At 44.1% G+C, this 20,014-nt stretch overlaps 1 protein-coding gene across 1 annotated transcript in view; it reads left to right on the top strand.

The window, feature by feature from the left end:
* Positions 1 to 2,135: 2,135 nt before the first annotated feature.
* The window catches only part of cdcp2 (CUB domain containing protein 2), a gene marked incomplete at its 5' end in the record, with an annotated part of 46,068 nt that continues 28,189 nt past the window's right edge, over positions 2,136 to 20,014 (top strand). Inside the window, one exon of the mRNA XM_084327605.1 lies at positions 2,136 to 2,235. Within this exon, the coding sequence (XP_084183731.1) occupies positions 2,136 to 2,235 (100 nt within the window). The remainder of the gene's footprint in view (positions 2,236 to 20,014) is intronic.

Genomic DNA, 20,014 nt, shown 5'->3' on the forward strand with positions numbered 1-20,014 from the left:
CTGCTGATCCATTGTCTGACACAACTGTAACCAATTTCCCTGAGTTTGGTAAGCCAGTTGGTTCAAATCCCTTGCCGGGGTAGCCATGACTCCTGGTAAGTCAATTGGGGACAAGGTGTCGGAGGTTGGGGAAGATATGGAGTCTGAAGAGGCAGCCTTGTGTTCTCCAGAGTCAATTGAGATTTTTCCAGGTTGCAGAAGAACATTGGTTTCCTCTGTTAGCAAAGCAGGGTCCGTTTGGAGGTCGCTTAGTGGTTCCTGAAAATGCACACCTTCTTTAGGCTTTGTCGGCGGGAAATGCATTGGAGACTCCTCCCCCTTTCGACGCTGAAAATTCTCAAATCTCATTTGTATAATACCCCTTTGGTCAGGTCTCTCCGTATCAGACCTTAAGGGGGTATCAACATCAGGAGGGTCTGGTCCCTTTAGATCCCACCCTAGACCCTCTGTTTTTGTGTCTAGGTCTGGTGGGTTTGGAGGCGGGCTGCTTGGTGCAGGTGCAGCCTCTGCGCCCTTAGACATTGTGAAATCAGTGGGTGGAATGTGCTTTATGTAAGGTTATAAACCCAAAATCAATTATTTAGAGCAGCACACAGCACATTAATGAACCCACATAGTCGAGCAATGCTTCAAACCTTCACAATATAATTTGTTTCACCTTTCAAAAGTTGTCAACTGTACCTTTAAACAAAAAAACATAATGCCCCTTTAAAGAAAATAGTGCCATGCACCTTTAAACAAAACAGCGTAATGCACCTTCAAGGGAGATAGTGCCATGCACCTTTAAACGAAAATAGGGCAATGTACCTTTAAAGAAAATAGTGCCATGCACCTATAACCAAAATAGCATAATGCACCTTTAAAGAAGATAGTGCCATGCACCTATAACCAAAATAGCATAATGCACCTTTAAAGAAGATAGTGCCATGCACCTTTAAACAAAAATAGGGTAATGTACCTTCAAAGAAAATAGTGCCATGCACCTATAACCAAAATAGCAGAATGCACCTTTAAAGAAAACAACAAGTAACATATATGTATATTTTTCTTTAACACAGTACCTTTAAACCTTGGTTCAGTTAGGCCCTCAGCCCCACGTTGGGCGCCATTTTATGTAGCGGTGTCCACTTATAGTGCCTATAACCTTTACCGTTGGGCGCCAGACAGGTCTAACCCCTGCCAATGAAGATAAAAATACCTTTTTGATTTGGTTAATTAGGCCTATAGCTCCGGCATAAGACTGTACCACATAAGACAAATAATAATAATAATTTTCATTAGACAAATAATATAATAATTTTCATTAGACAAATAATATAATAATTTGATTTATAGGTCTGGACTAATGGCCAAGATAATTACTAGGTGAGTTTGATAACAAAGAAACACTCAGGAGTCATGCCCAATTCAGTCAAAATGTCCATGTATTGGATATTAGTCAAAATCATAAGAAAAACTCTTAGAACACAAAACAATTCATTTACAGACCAGTTCGTTCACGCAGTTCAGTGCATTGGGTGAACAGGCCAATAGTTCCAAATGTCAAAGAGTTCGTGATGACCGCCACGCAACTGTGTGAATGAACGAAAAAATAGAAAGTCTCTAACGAAAATATGTGTGTGTGTGTGTGTGCGTGTGCGTGTGTGTGTGTGTGGGTGTGTGATGCGAGAGTAGGGGAAAAAGAGGGGCGTTGGACTTGGGCTGGAGGGGTAGAGAGAGAGATGTTTGGCTGGGGCTGGAGGGGTAGAGAGAGATGTTTGGCTTGGGCTGAAGGGGTAGAGAGAGAGAGATAGAGGCGCGTTTGGCCTCGGCTATGTGTCGCCGTCGTTAGGAAGCTTGGAGAGGGGAATGTTTGAGTCGGAGACGCTTGCGTCACAGCCTCGGAACAGGAGCGCAACCAACAGTGCAGCGTGTACTTTACCGCACCGAAGTCCGCGTTGTGTGAAGATGACCAGGTCGTAGACGTCCGGAGACTCCGGACTATCCCCGTTTCTCATCCATCCCGTGTTAGGTAATGTTTACTGGCGCGTTTTCAACTTCTCTAACTCCGGTTCACGTTCTCCTGTTCCTCACATTGGCTGCACGTCTTCTTTCAGGTAAACAACATTCAAACTCGCCGCTCTCACTCCCGCGTCATGACTTCGCACGTCTCCGGTCTCACGTCTCACCAGGCCAACCCCCCACCGTCTGACGTCTCACCTCTTATCCGCTATCAGATCCCAGATGAGCGCATCCGTAATTGACAGACATAAAGGGACAGGCGCACTTTTACCTGGCAGGTTAAAGCCGCTCTGTCACAAGTCTTTTACAGATGTGTGTACAGGGGCAGTGTTTGTTTACTTTCTCAAAGCAAAGAGTGACACACTCCAGGCCACAGAGAAATTCCTTGCAGATGTAGCTAATGTATCTTCTCAATGATTCTATGTTATAGCTATATGCTCGTTCTCTAATGTATAGTGGAATAGCTTACTCTGCTCGTTGTATTTTCCGTTAAAGTAACAGTTCATTCAAATATGGTCCGTTGGAAATCACGTGGAGGCGGAGACAGCGCTGCGGGTGAAAACGGTTCTGACCGTTGTTTTATTGGAATATCCAACAGCTTAAATTATCTGGTTCACAGCATCAATTATTTTCTATCTCTAATCAGCTTTTCCCGGAGGGCTTCTTAGTGGCGTCTCTTATTCTCGAACTGGTGGGGTGGATTCTCCGTCTCTGCTTCTCCGTTCTCTCTGCGTGTCTCTCTGCGTCTCGGTGTCTCCGTGTCTCTGTCTCACCTCCATCATTCAACCTGTAGGTTTTATAGAGAAGAGAGAACCCCCCCCCGCCCTTGCGCCATCCAGTGCCGTCACCCCAGAGAGCCTGCTTTCCTATTGGCTAGAAGGTCTCCCCTCTCAGTGATTTGGGTCTTGCGAAACAGCGTTACAAGGTGACCTTACAGAGGGGATATGAACTAGTTTCCTTTTAGAATGATTTACCCAAGTGTCCCTGAATGCGACCCTCATACAGATGGAAATATAGTACCCACTCAACCTAACAGTGGGTATCACAGAATGGCCTGTTTGGTCTGCTTAGCTAAAGTAAACAGAACTCGGGTGTTGGCCTTCAGGCCGTCACTTCTTGACTTAAAAGTTAGTTATTGGGCGCACCATCCCTGTTCATTGTGGAGGAAGATGTGTCATCTGTTTGCCATTTGATCTGTTCTTTTATCTTTATGGCACTCTGGGCCTTTCCTATAACTGCTAAGTGAAGGCTGAAGGGGTGCACTGTTAGCTTTTTGACTGAGTTCTCCTGTGGCTTTTTCCATCAACCGCTAGATGATTTTAATCCTTCCTGTAATGCTTATATGGGTCATTTTGATCCATTTCGACTGAGGCCAGTTAACAGCCTTCTTGTTGACTCAAATGTATGGTTAACCTAACAGGTGATTTGGCATGGCTGTGAGTCTCTATTTTTCTAAGAGAAAATAACCTAGTTCTTTGCTATTTCATATATGTGCATAATTTCTATTGTTTAATTTACAGGTTTTATTTAGATAAATATACGACATAGCCCCTTATGGCAACATAAGATGCTTGAGGTCCGACAACGGAACCGAGTTCACAAATAGAGAGTTCCAATCACTGTTGAGAAGGAACAAGATAAGACACGTGACGTCATATCCTTACTCCCCGCACCAGAACGGGGTGGCAGAGAGGGAAGGACGTACTCTTTTCGAAATGGCTAGGTGTAAGCTAATAGATGGTAACTTACCTAAGAGTCTATGGCATTATGCGGTACAAGAAGCCGCTTACACCAGGAACAGGTGTTTTAATAAGCACACGGGCACCACCCCGTATACAGCACTGACAGGGAAAAAGTGTAATCTAGCTAGAATGCACAAATTTGGATCAGTGTGTTATGCTTACCAGCAGGACAGAGGAAAGCTCGAGTCCAGATGTGAAAAAGAACTCTTTGTAGGGCACGACAAATAAGCCCCGCTTTTCTAGTCTATTATCCCGGTAAAGGGAAAGTGCAAAAACACAGGCTAGTCAAATTTGTCACAAAGACAACATGTGAGAACGAGACACAGACAGAGGAGCCAGAGCTGGACTCCAGAGTAAGGTGTGAAGAAACAGAGACACCTCAGCCTAGTGTACTTAGCACAGTCGTGCAGACAGACAGTCAGCAACCCCCAGAGGATGATGACGAGGAGCACCCGAGGGTGACGTCACATGCCTCATGCAGTGGGAGGTATCCCTCACGGGAACACAAACCCCCAAAGTATCTGAAAGACTATGCCCAGAGAGAAAGTGATGAGGATGACAGTACACTTACTAGCATTGATTACTGCTACAGCGTAGTGAGTGGAGTACCTCAGACCTTTAAAGAGGCCATGGTGTCCCCTGAGTCAAGAAAATGGGAGAGAGCAATGGATGAGGAGATGAGGTCCCTAGAGGACAACCACACCTTTACTCTAACCAAGTTACCAGAGGGCAGACAGACAGTGGGAGGAAAATGGGTGTACTCAATCAAAGAGGGTATTGAAGGCCACGACAAGTACAAAGCCAGGTTTGTAGTGTCGTATATTTCTAAATGAAAACATGAATAAATGCAAGTGAAATGTACAAGGAAAATGATTAGAAAGACAAATGCTGATTGATAGAAGGGCCATTTAGAGTACACCATGTGAAGTTATTTCTGAGACCCTAGGCTTGAGAGGGTAGAGGCGGTTGACTCCCCAGAAACAGATGGCTGACCTTAAGACAATAAAACTGACCCCTACCCTAAGTAAGGACTTTCAAGTTACGACATGGCAGAGTGGTCAGGGGACAGAGTGAATCGGACTGTAAAAAGAGCCTCTCAGATAGATGAGTCAGCAGCACTCAAGTGAGGCCAAGTGTTCAAAATGCATCAAGGTTTAGCAAATCAGAAAACGGAAGAAACAATAAGAAATGCAGTTAATTGGTAAATATCAGAGATGAAGGGTTAGACCATTTGCAAAATGTGGTGTTTCATGAAGACTAGTAAATCGTCCTACGAGATGGAAATCAAATAACATGTGGTGAAATGCTAATGCTAAATATAAAATAATGAACCCAATAGGCATATGGTTTGTTGTCTGGGCACTGTCTGAAAAAGTAGTCTGTTTCTTATCTACACTAGGTAAACATTTTGTCAGAAGAAGCATGAAGAGATGGCACGCATTAAACTAATCAATGATTAAACAGGCCGGCAAGGTTCTATGGTGAAACGGTTGTGTCAGCAGAAAATGTGTAAGTTGTCACCAGACCCGCAGACAAGTTCCTGCTGGAATGTGGCCAAATAAGGATGGCAGATTGTGAAACGTGAATAGGCAGGCAGGGCTCTCTCTCTCTCCCCCTCCCTCTCTCTCTCTCTCTCTCTCTCTCTCTCTCTGATAAAAAGGGCTGATGGCGACGGACAGAGACACACACCCGGTGACGGGAGCGAGGAGACAAGAGAGGATCCCTGGAGAGCCGAGCCTGAGACTCACACCCAGAAGGGACCTGGAGAAGCGCTGACACACCAGAAAGGACATGAAGACACAGAGCCATGGGGACAGACGATGACAGAGATCGCATCGCAGCTGGAGCGCTGAAAACCTCCACCGACAGAGGGAGACTCGCCACTCAGGCTACTGAAGAGCCGATGACACAGAGAGCCAATTGAGACCAGATGACCGAGCCGAGGCTCATAGCAGACTCCACCGAGGGTAGATGAAAACCAAGCGCTCCCAAACCTCCCAGGATCCGAAAGCAAGGTTGCCGTGACAACCAGACCACGGACCACTAGAGAGAACGCGTGTTGGCCTGGAAACCAAGACAACAACCAGAGAACAGCACCGAGAGACGATTAGATTGAATGAAAGAGACAATTAGATTGAACCAAAGAGACGATGTACTTGTTGATTCCTAAAGCTGTGGTTTTATTAATAAACACCGCCGCCCGTTGATTTTGACCACGTTGTCCGTCTCCCCTCACTTGAACCGAACATCTAAACTACCTAACCAATGCAGGAGAAGGGTGATATAGAAAACTATACGATCAATGATCATTTAGATAGAGATGAATGAAGACAGAAAGATACTTCAATTGGTCCGTGACCCGTGCTGCATTCGGCCAGTACCGGTTGAAGACGACAGCAGCCACTTCTCAAGGACACGGAGAGGTTCTCTCCCCCTCATCGAAGCTCTCTACGACTGAAAACTGAAGGATCGTCACCATTTCGACCGAGGCCAGTGGGACTAGGTAAGTAGTGATGGCGTTTAAGATTGATAATGGTCGAAGCAGTCTCGCATTTTGGGGTTGCTATTGCATTAGGTAGAAATGAGATGGATCAGGTTATGTTGGTGTTGGAGGAGTACCGGGGTCCAGGGTTCACAACCTGGCTCTGGTCTCAGCCACACACCGGCGCTGCACTTAGGAAGCGTAGGGGTTAGGGGATGTTCAGTTAGGATGCCTATAGTTGGTACAAGGCCAAGTGAGGAGAGGAAATAGATGTCTGTATTTAGTTATATCAGCTTAGGGGATAGGCTAGGGATTAGGTAAATTATTTGAGGGGACCGGCGTAGGAGCAGTAGAACGGAGATTAGTCACAGATAGCGGGAAGTGGGACTGTGCGTGACGTAGTGGTTCATTAAAGGGTAAAGAGGAGTAGTCAGATCTTAAAGAGTAGAATAAGAGGACCGTGGTGAAGTACAGGGGTAGCCTGGTTCCGCGAAGAGAGACAGAGAACAGGGAGATGAGAAGAGGTTAGGGTTCGGGCTAGGATGCTGTAGAAACCACACTTAGAATCGGTGCGACGGAGTAATGGACTTTGGAAGACGTTCCATAAGCGAATTACCAATTCTAATCCGACGTCATTTAGGCTCAGATTGGCTAAAGTCGATATCTGAAGAACATCAGCCGCGTGGAGGAATGAGGGAATGTAGAAGAAATCAAGCCGACAAGGGGCTCTACGGGTAGCGGGGACACGGTCGAACACACGATTTGGCCATATAACACTCCGATACAAGCCAACAAGGGGCGCTATTAAAACTCTTCACGGGCTACTATACATGAATGGAGTGGGTTTCTCAGGGGTATAGCAAGTCGGACTCAGTAGATATATGAAGCACTTTGGAAGTAGATACTGCACATGTGATTAGAACATAGGAGGATACTGTGTGAAAGAAGCGAGGGAATGCGTTTGGAAGGAATGTGTGCATAAATGAATGGTATGCTTATGAATGGGACATTGTTTTGCTAAGTATATGTGTTTAAATGGATGAATGTTAGGAGCTCTGAGTGAATGTCAAGGTATTTTTTGTATTATTATGAACCAGGTGGCCAAGGCTGCAGCGGGGAGAAACCACACCCCTGTCCTGCCAGCATTAGCTGAGCGCGACGGGACTAGCGTGTGGTCGCTGTGTTGCGTTGTCGAGTGAATTGAATGAATGGCATGTGTGATGGAACCTAGATGATGTGAAGTGTGCGTTGAAATTTTTCAAATCGGGGGTGTGGAAGTCTAAAAGTAATGTAGTAACGATCAAAGAAAACTGGGATTTTGGAGCTGATGACGTCACTGGAAGCGTCGGAGCTTGGGGTGCGTTTGATATACTGTGTATTTCGGTCAGGCGGGGCCAATCGGGCGAGCGTGCTAGAATAAGGATAATGATATATGTTCTGTGAACGGGGCTAAATAGGATTAAAGTTGTGTTACGGGGTATAGCTGGGGTTGTGTAAACGTCGCGATGTGTTGTGCCGCTCGGATCAACAGGAGACTGGGCCGTTTAGGAGGAGTGATGTTGGGTGCTAGGCTAAGCTGGTGCTAGCGGTACTGAGCTAACGAGGCTAAGATGCTAAGCTACCTGTGCTAACAATATAGCATGATTGAACTCTCGGGGAATCTCGCGTGTTGCTACTGTTGCTGGCGCGGGATCTTAGAGAGGCGGTGGACAGGGACTTCCGGTGTAGGGGATTCTGGGAATTGTAGTTTTGTGGTTGAGGTAGAACGTCAAGTTGACGTCTTGGGGTGGTTTACGTAATGACGCACTTGCGGGGGAGGCGTGGGCGCCTCCTACAGGAAGTGGTGAGTGCTGTAGTGCAATGGTGGTGATGGACAAGACGTTCCAGCGGAGGGCGCTGTTGCCTCTTTTATAGTTTCACCTTTACAGGTGGAACGAGGTGCAGTAAACAATAGAGAACAGTTGTGATTATTATAGGTTTTGAAGCGCGGCAATCTGTGGGAATTTGTGAGTTCTTTTTATCGGTTTTTTCTGTTGTTGATGATGGGTGTGTTTACTGGTTTGATTATAGGTCTGTATTTGTTATGGGCCAGGGGTAATGGCGCTGGTGGGATAGTATGGGATAGATGTGTGAGTTTGTTTGTGACTTTAGTTGCGTGAAACCCCCCCCCCCCTTTTTTCCTCTGTCTCTTCCTCCCTCGTTCACACTCTCCCCTTCCTCCTTCCCTCCCTCCCTGTCCCTCCCTCCCTCCCTCCCTCCCTCCCTCTCTCTCTCCCTCCCTCCCTCCCTCCCTCTCTCCCTCCTTCCCTCCCTCCCTCCCTCCCTCCTCCACCCCCGCCCCCCTCCGCTCCATCCCTGTCTCCCAGCTTAACTTTGTGAGATGGCGGGTGCACAAAGGGAGTTTTGTTTAGGATAGATTGCCTGATTGATTGATTGATTGAAAAATTTTGTTAACAGATTGTAGAATGGGTACAATGCGGTACAGCTCAATACACACAATTGTTAAGGGGATGCAGACCAGAGAAAGACTTTCGTCTTGTTTACATCAGGGTCCCCCATTTTCAATTCATCATGGGAGTGGAGTATTGGTTATATTAAAATTGGTTATATTGGTTATATTAGAATAATGTTACTTGCTAAAATAGGATTACATAAGGATAAATAGAATATTCATGGTCATTCTTTTGGTCTGATTAAAGTTAAGGTTGATTTGGACGGTTTTGGTGATAGTTAATGTTGCATTGTGTGCCCCCCCCCCTTCCTCCCCTCAGTCCCTGTATCCCTGTATCCCTCCCTCCTTTTTTCTCTTCCCTCCGCCCCCCCCTCTGTCTCTCCTTGTATTTCGCCATCCCTAGATTGCGGCGTATTGTGGGTTATGGGGTTGTAGGTTTATTTGGACTGCGTTGTTATTGTGTATGTGAAGTAGATACCGGATGGGCGTTGGCCTGTCTAGGTGCAGGTGGTGGTAGGATGATTTGTGATATTCTTGGTGTGATGAAGCTTGGGGTGTTTCCGTTCAGGTTCGAAACTGAAGGGAGGACGCTTTGGGCTGTGAGTTGACGGTTCTTTGTGTATTCAGGGAGCTGGGTGAATATTGCGGTGGCATAGTGCGGGTGTCCGTGAATTTATTAACGTGGCCAGCTGTACTATGTGTCGGTCGGGGTTTTAGTGATATAAGTTGCTAAAAGTTTATTGTTTTCCCTGATTGGTGGTTGGTAGCAGTAGCAGCACTAATTAATTTTTATTAAGTGTTGTGGGGGGTAATGGTTGTGTGTAAGGATGAATGAAATGGATGTTGTATGAGGAGTGAAGCGAAAGCGAATAATACATTTAGTCAATACGCTAATCGGACATTTAAAAGTAAGAAATAAGGTTAGGATGAACAGATTCATCAAGCAAAGAGAGGTTAGAATCAGATGAAGGACCAGGTTTACAAAGGATTATTAGACAATGGATAGGAAGGGGATTAATGATTATATTTCCCAGGAAATCAGGTGGAGAGAGCACACAGGGGATTGGAAACCTCCAGTGTTCCTGTTGAGGGAACGGACAAAAAACAAGATAAGCTGTATCGTTATTTTTTCAAGCAAATCACACTGTGTCTCTCTAAATATTTTAGTATAGTGTTGCCCGACATTTCCAATGCATAACGAATAGTGGGAATAACAGGGAAATGCCACTGTATTAAGTCTGGATGTTTTTGCTTTCTTTCTGTACAGGTGCTCGGCTGAACAGGAGCTCTGGACGATTTCCATAAGCCAACTAGGGAAACGGCTGTGTTTAGCCTTGGTATAAGTATGAGTGATAAGCCAGTTATCAATCCTTGTCTGCGCAGTAAAATTTTGACAGTGTGAGTGTTTTAACTCAAGTAAGTAGAAGTAGTGGAAGACAGAGAAACTTGTTTTTTCAAACGGTGATTACAGGAGTGGTTGAAAGGGGAGTGAATGACAGTAGCATAGGAAGTTCACCTTAGAGGGACATTGATAGGGATAACTGAAGCGTTAGATGCAATAACAATAGAATAACAACAACAACAATATGGAGAAGGGCCTTAGTGATCGGGCCATTGGGGGGAGAAGGCCGAGAGCCTCTGCAGACATTTCCCAGATAGACTTTACCAGTGATTATGATCTGATTGATTGGGATAGGGACTTCTCTCATGTGACCAGTACGACAGAAGGACTTGGAATGTTGACTTTGGTTCCGATACAGGGGAGTGGACCGGTGACAACGGTGTTACTCCAACCGGAACCGATTCAAGCTGGAGTGTCCATTGCAGGCGACTGCGGTTTAACCAAGGGGCAGAAAAAGAGACTGAGGTTACAGCAGTCCCACGAAGTCCACTCTGGCCGGATGGCTGGAACTGAGACCGACAGCAGGTATGGAATACACGAACAGTTTCTACAGCCCATCCGTTTCCCATGTCCACCCTGCCCTCAGCACCAAAGCCAAGATGAGAGGCGGAGCCCAACGATGGGAAGTCAAACCGCCGGTGCTGAGATGGGGGAGGAGGCAGCATCCTATAGACGACGGAGAGCGTTTGTGACAGCGTTCGAACAACACGAGGCAGTTCATCGAGATCTGATGAAGACACAGCTGGAGATCGGTCAAGCCGCACACGAGACTCAGAGATTGGAACGAGAACTGGCAAGAAAGGCTGCGCTGCTAGAAGCGACAGCTGTTGAGATCATGCTTCGGGCGTCTGACCTAGGCCGCCGGGATCAAAGAGTGCCCTGTGCCCCGTTGCCCGGACAGGGAACTGGGCCGCGACAGGGTGAACAGAACCGCAGGAGGGGTGAGTTTCTAGGCCCCTCCCAACAAGAGAAGGCCCGAGGAGAGGCAGCAGAAAAGGACAGGTATGCCCCTCTCTCCTCCAGGCAACAGGACATGCGCCCAGAGGACGGGAGAGGGGTTGACCTGGCGAGGACGGTGGGAGGCCAGCCGAGAGACTGTGGGAGTCGTGGTAAACTGGGTAAACTGGAACCCCTGGGATGGCCGGCGTCGGCTGTGTGCTGGAATTGTGGGGAGGTTGGCCATTTCGCTCGGTCATGTTACAAAGGGTGGCGGACTCAGCGAACGTCCAGTAAGAAGCGAGAGTCCAAACAGAGTTGCTGGGAATGTGGAGAGTTGGGACATTTTCAGAGGAGGTGTCTGCATAGGTCATAGGTTAATTAAGAGTAAAGCGGAAATGCACAAACAGCCTTTTGGGTGCTCGAGTAAATAGAGTTATTGATAAATTAAAATGGAAATGAGACTGATTAGAATAAGGATAGAGATGAGGATACATAGATAAGGTTTGATTAGGTGTGCAAGTTACTAAAATGGTTTGGAAGACTAACCAGGGTAAGTTGGGGCTATAGAGGGATGAAGTAACTGGGAAAATTGCATGGGTTAATCAAACTAACAAAATGTATGGTTTTAGACAGGAAAAATGGAACATATAATATTAGACAGAGTTAGAAACAAAGGACTATTTATAGTAGTGATTACAATACTTGATCAAAGGGTGGTCAAAGTTGAATTAAAAAAATAATTATTATTATTTCATTACTTATTTTATTTCTTTTTGGATTTTTAATTTTGCTGTCTTAGTTTTTGCGGGGGTATTTATGCCTCTAGATGATGGTTAAGTTCTGTTTGATGGGTGTGTAGCATGTAGGCGCTCACAATTTTTTGTTTGTTAATTTGTTTGTTTTTGTTTGACTATATTTTTTATTAGGAACTGGCTGGCTGGGAGAGTTCTCTCGCCGGTCAGGGATAGCAGGTGGTGGTGACACAGCGGGACTGGTAGGAGGTCTGATATAATGAGCTGGAAACTGGGAATGGACGGGAGCTGGTTCATGGTTTGTTTTCCGCTCATTAAGGCTCCAGATGTAGAATCTGGAGGGTTGTGTCACTTTTTGGGTTATGGTAAGGGTTGGGGAAACATTTCTCTGTCTATAGGAAGCTCTGTAGGTTTTTGGTCGCAAATTGGCCGAAATAGTGTTCATGTAGGGTGCAGACATGTGAATTTGATGATTGACTTATGGAGGACTCTGCACCGGCTTGTTGAAAGCTGGCGGAGTGTGTGTGATGTGTGTTTAAAGGGACTGTGGTTTGTTGACCATGCACATAGGTTCTGTTGGTGATTGGCCTCGTCTAGAGCTGACTGTCCGGACCGAGGAGCTGTCGGGAAACAAGGTATTTGAAAGTGAAATAATGGTTATTCCACTGTCAAGGGTGGAAGTGGTAGTTGTGTTGATCTTAAGATATTGAATCTAGTAAAACAGTACAGCACAAAACCAAATGAGACAAAGGTGATTTGATTGAATAAATAACTTAAGAAGCTGTGAAATACATAGACAATTGATTTGGAGAAAAATGTATTGTCAAAATGCAGAACAGTAAAAATTTATCTGCGAAAATAAATGTTTCCAATCTATTGTGTGTTTTTAAATAATAATCCAAAATGCAAAAAGGACAGAGGGAAAATCGTTTCCTTCTGTGGAAAATCGGAGCAGTACCAGAGACCTGCATACAACGAAGAAGAGGCGGTGATTAGCACAAGATACAACAAGAAGAAAACGGTCAAAAACGAGTTAGCAGTAAAGGCCTTAGGAGGTTGGAATAGGGATAACTGACAGGGATGAAAGCGAAGAATAATTGAGGCCTCAGTGGTCTTTTCAAGGAGAAGAGATGATTTATGTTTGCTTGTTTGAATCTCCCTCGATGTGTAGAGTGTTAATCTTTTGGGTAGGATGTATTAATCTTTTCTTGCAGAGTCCATTACACAAAATAGACATTTAAGCTAATTACACGGATAAAAAATAGTCTAAACAACAAAGCTATTATTGAAAGAGTGTTTCTTGTAAAAACAGGAACAGCTTTCTTAGACTGGATGTTATAATAATAACTGATAATGTGTATAAACTGTGAAAGGAGGAAAAGGTAGGTGAAATGATGATTTTGTAACTGTACAGATGGAAAGGGGTTTGTAGTTCGATTTGGGTAAAGATTTGGATTTTTTTGAAATTTTGAAAAATATTAGCAAAAATTATGATTATGATTTTTAACATGTTTAATTTAGAAAATTAATGTTGTATAGTGGGTTATTAAACCCCCTAAGGGTGGATTGTCGTATATTTCTAAATGAAAACATGAATAAATGCAAGTGAAATGTACAAGGAAAATTATTAGAAAGACAAATGCTGATTGATAGAAGGGCCATTTAGAGTACACCATGTGAAGTTATTTCTGAGACCCTAGGCTTGAGAGGGTAGAGGCGGTTGACTCCCCAGAAACAGATGGCTGACCTTAAGACAATAAAACTGACCCCTACCCTAAGTAAGGACTTTCAAGTTACGACATGGCAGAGTGGTCAGGGGACAGAGTGAATCGGACTGTAAAAAGAGCCTCTCAGATAGATGAGTCAGCAGCACTCAAGTGAGGCCAAGTGTTCAAAATGCATCAAGGTTTAGCAAATCAGAAAACGGAAGAAACAATAAGAAATGCAGTTAATTGGTAAATATCAGAGATGAAGGGTTAGACCATTTGCAAAATGTGGTGTTTCATGAAGACTAGTAAATCGTCCTACGAGATGGAAATCAAATAACATGTGGTGAAATGCTAATGCTAAATATAAAATAATGAACCCAATAGGCATATGGTTTGTTGTCTGGGCACTGTCTGAAAAAGTAGTCTGTTTCTTATCTACACTAGGTAAACATTTTGTCACAAGAAGCATGAAGAGATGGCACGCATTAAACTAATCAATGATTAAACAGGCCGGCAAGGTTCTATGGTGAAACGGTTGTGTCAGCAGAAAATGTGTAAGTTGTCACCAGACCCGCAGACAAGTTCCTGCTGGAATGTGGCCAAATAAGGATGGCAGATTGTGAAACGTGAATAGGCAGGCAGGGCTCTCTCTCTCTCCCCCTCCCTCTCTCTCTCTCTCTCTCTCTCTCTCTCTCTCTCTCTGATAAAAAGGGCTGATGGCGACGGACAGAGACACACACCCGGTGACGGGAGCGAGGAGACAAGAGAGGATCCCTGGAGAGCCGAGCCTGAGACTCACACCCAGAAGGGACCTGGAGAAGCGCTGACACACCAGAAAGGACCTGAAGACACAGAGCCATGGGGACAGACGATGACAGAGATCGCATCGCAGCTGGAGCGCTGAAAACCTCCACCGACAGAGGGAGACTCGCCACTCAGGCTACTGAAGAGCCGATGACACAGAGAGCCAATTGAGACCAGATGACCGAGCCGAGGCTCATAGCAGACTCCACCGAGGGTAGATGAAAACCAAGCGCTCCCAAACCTCCCAGGATCCGAAAGCAAGGTTGCCGTGACAACCAGACCACGGACCACTAGAGAGAACGCGTGTTGGCCTGGAAACCAAGACAACAACCAGAGAACAGCACCGAGAGACGATTAGATTGAATGAAAGAGACAATTAGATTGAACCAAAGAGACGATGTACTTGTTGATTCCTAAAGCTGTGGTTTTATTAATAAACACCGCCGCCCGTTGATTTTGACCACGTTGTCCGTCTCCCCTCACTTGAACCGAACATCTAAACTACCTAACCAATGCAGGAGAAGGGTGATATAGAAAACTATACGATCAATGATCATTTAGATAGAGATGAATGAAGACAGAAAGATACTTCAGTAGCTAAAGGTTACAGTCAGAGGGAGGGGATAGACTACGGTGAAACATTCTCCTCCACAGCCAATCTGACCAGTGTAAGGGTAGTGATGCAGAAAGCAGCTGAGGACAGTTTGATTTGACACCAGATGGATGTGAAGACAGCCTACCTGCACGCACCCATAGATAGGGAGATATACATGGAACAACCTGAAGGTTATGAGAAGAAAGGAGAGACGCTAGTGTGTAAGCAAGAAAAATCCATTTACGGCCTGAAACAGTCTGGGCGAAATTGGAACGAGATGCTTCATACATGTCTCATTGAAGATCACTTCCTACAGAACCCAGTAGACCCCTGTGTTTACTCAAGGGAGTCAAAAGAGTTATAATTGTAATTTGGGTGGATGATTTGATCAACGCAGCGGACAACACTAGAAACCTAGAGCAACTTCTGCTCTCCACCAGATTCAAAATGAAAGACCTAGGCAGGTTAAAGCATTTTCTAGGCATGGACTTCGAACAGTCTGCCAGTTGTGTAAAAATATCCCAGAAGAGATATGTGGAGAAGATCCTGAAATGTTTTGACATGCAAGAATGTAGGACAAGGGAAACACCATGTGATCAAAAACTAGACTACCAAGAGGATGCTCAGGAATTGACAGATGTAAAAATGTACAGAGAAGCTGTAGGTAGCCTCATTTATTTGACAACATGTACTCGCCCTGACCTATGTTTTGTAGTGAGTAAATTGTCACAGCATTTTGCTGACCCCACAGAGGAGCACTGGATTACAGCAAAACATGTTTTTCGTTATCTCAAAGGTACAGCAGATAAACAGCTTTGTTTCAGAAAGAGCAGCGAGGGCTTAGGGCTTAAAGCCTACAGTGATGCAGATTGGGCGGCAGACGCCACAGACAGAAGAAGTACCACAGGGTATTGTGTGAGTTTGAACACAGACAGCTCACTGGTTTCGTGGAAAATAAAGAAACAGCCCACAGTGGCACTGTCAACTTGTGAAGCCGAATACATGGCTCTAGCTATGACAATACAGGAATGTATTTATCTAGAACAACTGCTCGAAGGAATGGATACCTATGTATATAAGAAAACTGTTGTTTATGAAGACAACCAGGGAACCATTGCAATTGCTAGAAACCCTGTGTGCCGACAGAAGTGTAAACATGTGGATATAAAATATCATTTCATCAGATCTGTCATCAGGGAAGAAAGGATGACACTTGTTTATTGTCCTACAGACGACATGGTAGCAGACGCTAGGACAAAGCCTGTCTCCAAACTGAAATTGAGAAGATTTGCAGCGGTCATGTTTGATGTGTAAATATTGCCTGTTATGTAATATTGACTGCCATATTCTTTTGATGTTCTGAACTGTATTATTTTCTTTGAAATTTTTTTTGAAAAAGTTGTACAGTATACAAGACAACCAGAAGTGGGAGTGTTGAAGTTATGTGTTATGTATGATTGCATGTAACTGCCTAACTGTTTCCACAAGAGGGCGCTATAGGCATAGCTATTGAAGCTGATGCCAGGTAAGAGGTATAAAAGGAGTTGTTACCTCCCCCTCTGTCTCTTCCTCCGTCGCCTCTCATAAGGAGAAGGTCTTGTGTACTGTTGGGTGCAATGTGAATAAACCACGCCAAAGGCTAAAGAGAGAAACCTTGTCGTCATGAACCTATTATTGTCGCTCCACAGCTGACTCTGTCAACAGTAGACTATAGTATGAGGTAGGTAGTGATGATTTATTATGTTAAACAATTGATGATGTTCAATTGTTAACTTGTGCATCGTGGATTTTCATTCGTCAAGAGGACTGCGCTTTTTTTTCAGATTCAGAAATGAATATGTTGTGAAAACCACGCATCTTGTTTTGTTTCACCATAAATACAAGGATATATCTCAGTCTCCCTGGATTACAATTGTATTGACTGAACAAAGCCGTCGCTCATGTTCAATGAAGGGAATACTTCTCAATTTGCTGTTCGACAACAACTGTAGAACTCAAGAACTATTAGGAATGTCTGACCACTAAGTGTGTCTGACTCTTAACCACCAAAACCTGCACGAAACTTATGATGTATATCATGCCAGTTAGGGTACCTTGTGTGTACTGCACCTTGTGTGTACTGCTACTGCACCTTGTGTATACTGCACCTTGTGTATACTGCACCTTGTGTGTACTGCACCTTATGTGTACTGCACCTTGTGTGTACTGCACCTTGTGTGTACTGCACCTTGTGTATACTGCACCTTGTGTGCACTGCACCTTGTGTGCACTGCACCTTGTGTATACTGCACCTTGTGTATACTGCACCTTGTGTGTACTGCACCTTATGTGTACTGCACCTTGTGTGTACTGCACCTTGTGTATACTGCACCTTGTGTATACTGCACCTTGTGTGCACTACACCTTGTGTGTACTGCACCTTGTGTATACTGCACCTTGTGTACACTGCACCTTGTGTGTACTGCACCTTATGTGTACTGCACCTTGTGTGTACTGCACCTTGTGTGTACTGCACCTTGTGTATACTGCACCTTGTGTATACTGCACCTTGTGTGCACTACACCTTGTGTGTACTGCACCTTGTGTATACTGCACCTTGTGTATACTGTTTACTTTTACTCTTACTCATCATAGTATATATTCAGATAGAAAATCTGTATTGCCTATAGTTATTGTAATGTATAATACATGTAATATAATGTGTAATGTAACCGGCATATATAGAAACCTCATCTGCACCTTTGTTTACACTGTTTAGTTTATCATATTTCTATATTCAGAGTTAATTATATTGTTTACACCGTTTACCGGCTTATGCCTCATATTTTTATATTCATATCGAATTGTATTGCCTATATTTATGTCTTTCTACTATTACCCTGCCAATACCCTCTCGCATGCCGCTATGCCGCCAGAATTTCCCCAAGGGGATCAATAAAGGAATATATTATCTTATGTAAACTATTCCGATACAGAGTAAGACTCTGCACTGTTTTCTAAATGTATCTTGAATGTAGAGCTAGGTCATCGGTTTGCAATCTATGCCCAGCCTGTACATACAGCTGGTGCCCCCCATAGACCTGGAAATGGATGTTACCCTGAGCCATCTGTCAGGAAGCGATGGGCAGCGCCGGCCCCAGAAGGCCGGCAAGGCCAGAGAGGTCAGCAGTAGGGAGTATTACTGTGGCCCTGGTGGTTCTGCTGTCTATAAGAATACATTACACAAGCTCTTAGTGCTACTAGCGCTGTAGCTGCTGTCTCTGTGGGATACTGGCATTAAGTATATCACACCCATGTGGAGTGTATTCATTCTCAATTTGGCAAGCCACCTATGGACAGGATATGCTAGGATGTCTAGGGTATGTTAGGGCATGTGTTTAATAAATTCAATGACACCGTGATCCTTTACATACAGGGACACAAATAAAGTAACATAGCCTGATTAACAATATTCTTTAGTATATATTTGATTATTTGTAATAAAAAAAATATTTAAAAAAGTACTGTAAAATGTTTTTCTACTTGTACTTTACGTGGGTATTTTCATTTTAGGGGACTTTATACTTTTACTCCACTACATTTCAAATGAAATATTGTACTTTTTACTCAACTACATTTATCACAACCCATCAGTTACTAGTTACTGTACTAGTGTACTTTGAAGAAAATGATTTTGCATAGAAAACATGGCAAAAATGTAAGACAATTATATACTTTCACATTTGAAGCCTGCAAACGTCAAGAGGACGTAATCAGAGTAGCATGACTGGACCACATACCACTTTAAAATTACCTTTAATCAGAGCAGCATAACTGGACCACATACCACTTTAACATAACCTTTAATCAGAGCAGCATAACTGGACCACATACCACTTTAACATAACCTTTAATCAGAGCAGCATGACTGGACCACATACCACTTTAACATAACCTTTAATCAGAGCAGCATGACTGGACCACATACCACTTTAACATAACCTTTAATCAGAGCAGCATAACTGGACCACATACCACTTTAACATAACCTTTAATCAGAGCAGCATAACTGGACCACATACCACTTCAACATAACCTTTAGAGGTCAATGGATTGAGGATTGAATGCTCCCAAGCACTGGAATACACAAACGTCATGTAGAATGTGTCGTTTTACTTTAGATACTTAAGTATTCGATTGCAAATACTTCTCTACTTTTACTTAAGTAGAATTTGAACGGAGGACTTTTACCAGAGTACTAATTTATCTGGGTATTTCTACTTTTACATAAGTACTGTAAAAGAACTGTGTACTTCTTCCACCAGTGTTCAATTTCCCGCCATCACGTATACGTACCGTACCCGTCATCACATCGCCCATTCTCGTATCGTCTCGCCGATTCTCGTCCCCTACCACTCCTTCATTCCGTCCTGTCCTTTAATTACTCGTGTGAATATTCATGCAAGATCATAGCAAGAGCAATCTTCTGCCACAGCCGAGGATTTCTGAGTAAGACATTTAGCACTAAGACAGGTTAATGAAGTGCTCTTGCTAAGGGCCATCATCGTTCTCTGTTGATGTGCCAGGGTGCTCCTCTCCCTCTCTCTTCCCCCTCAGGGCTCCTGGGTATCTGGAGTATTTACACTGCAGCATCGCAATGTGAATGATTCATTAAAAAGCTGTCGCTTTTGCCCAAACAGACACGATCGTTTGTCCCGTCGACTGGCATCGACTTGTGATGTATTATTTTTGACGGGCGCTCGCATGCTTTCGACCCGGTTGTTCTGAGGAAATAGTGCCGTATGACTCACTGTTTTATGATTGTGGACACGTAGCGGCTTTGCGATGGAAGCATGTTGAACATATGTACGTAAGCACCGTACATCAAAATAAGAGACGTGTCGTGTTTTCCCTGATGAGGTCCGGGGAGGAAGGTTTAAAGTGACAACCTGACTGTAAAGTATCCGTCTGTTATGTTTATGACTGGATGAAGAAGCAGGTTGATTAGTCATGGAATTGTATTTTTTTTATTAGCAGAGATGTTTAATTAGCAACGTTAGTCTATAATGGATTAATAATAACACATAGTTAAAACTCATTGAGACCCACTGAAGAGGCTTGAATAAAGGCTTGATGGAGCATCTCAGAAGCACATGT

The sequence above is a fragment of the Notolepis coatsorum genome (genome assembly GCF_963971535.1).
Source record: "Notolepis coatsorum genome assembly, chromosome: 13".
NCBI lineage: Eukaryota > Metazoa > Chordata > Actinopteri > Aulopiformes > Paralepididae > Notolepis > Notolepis coatsorum.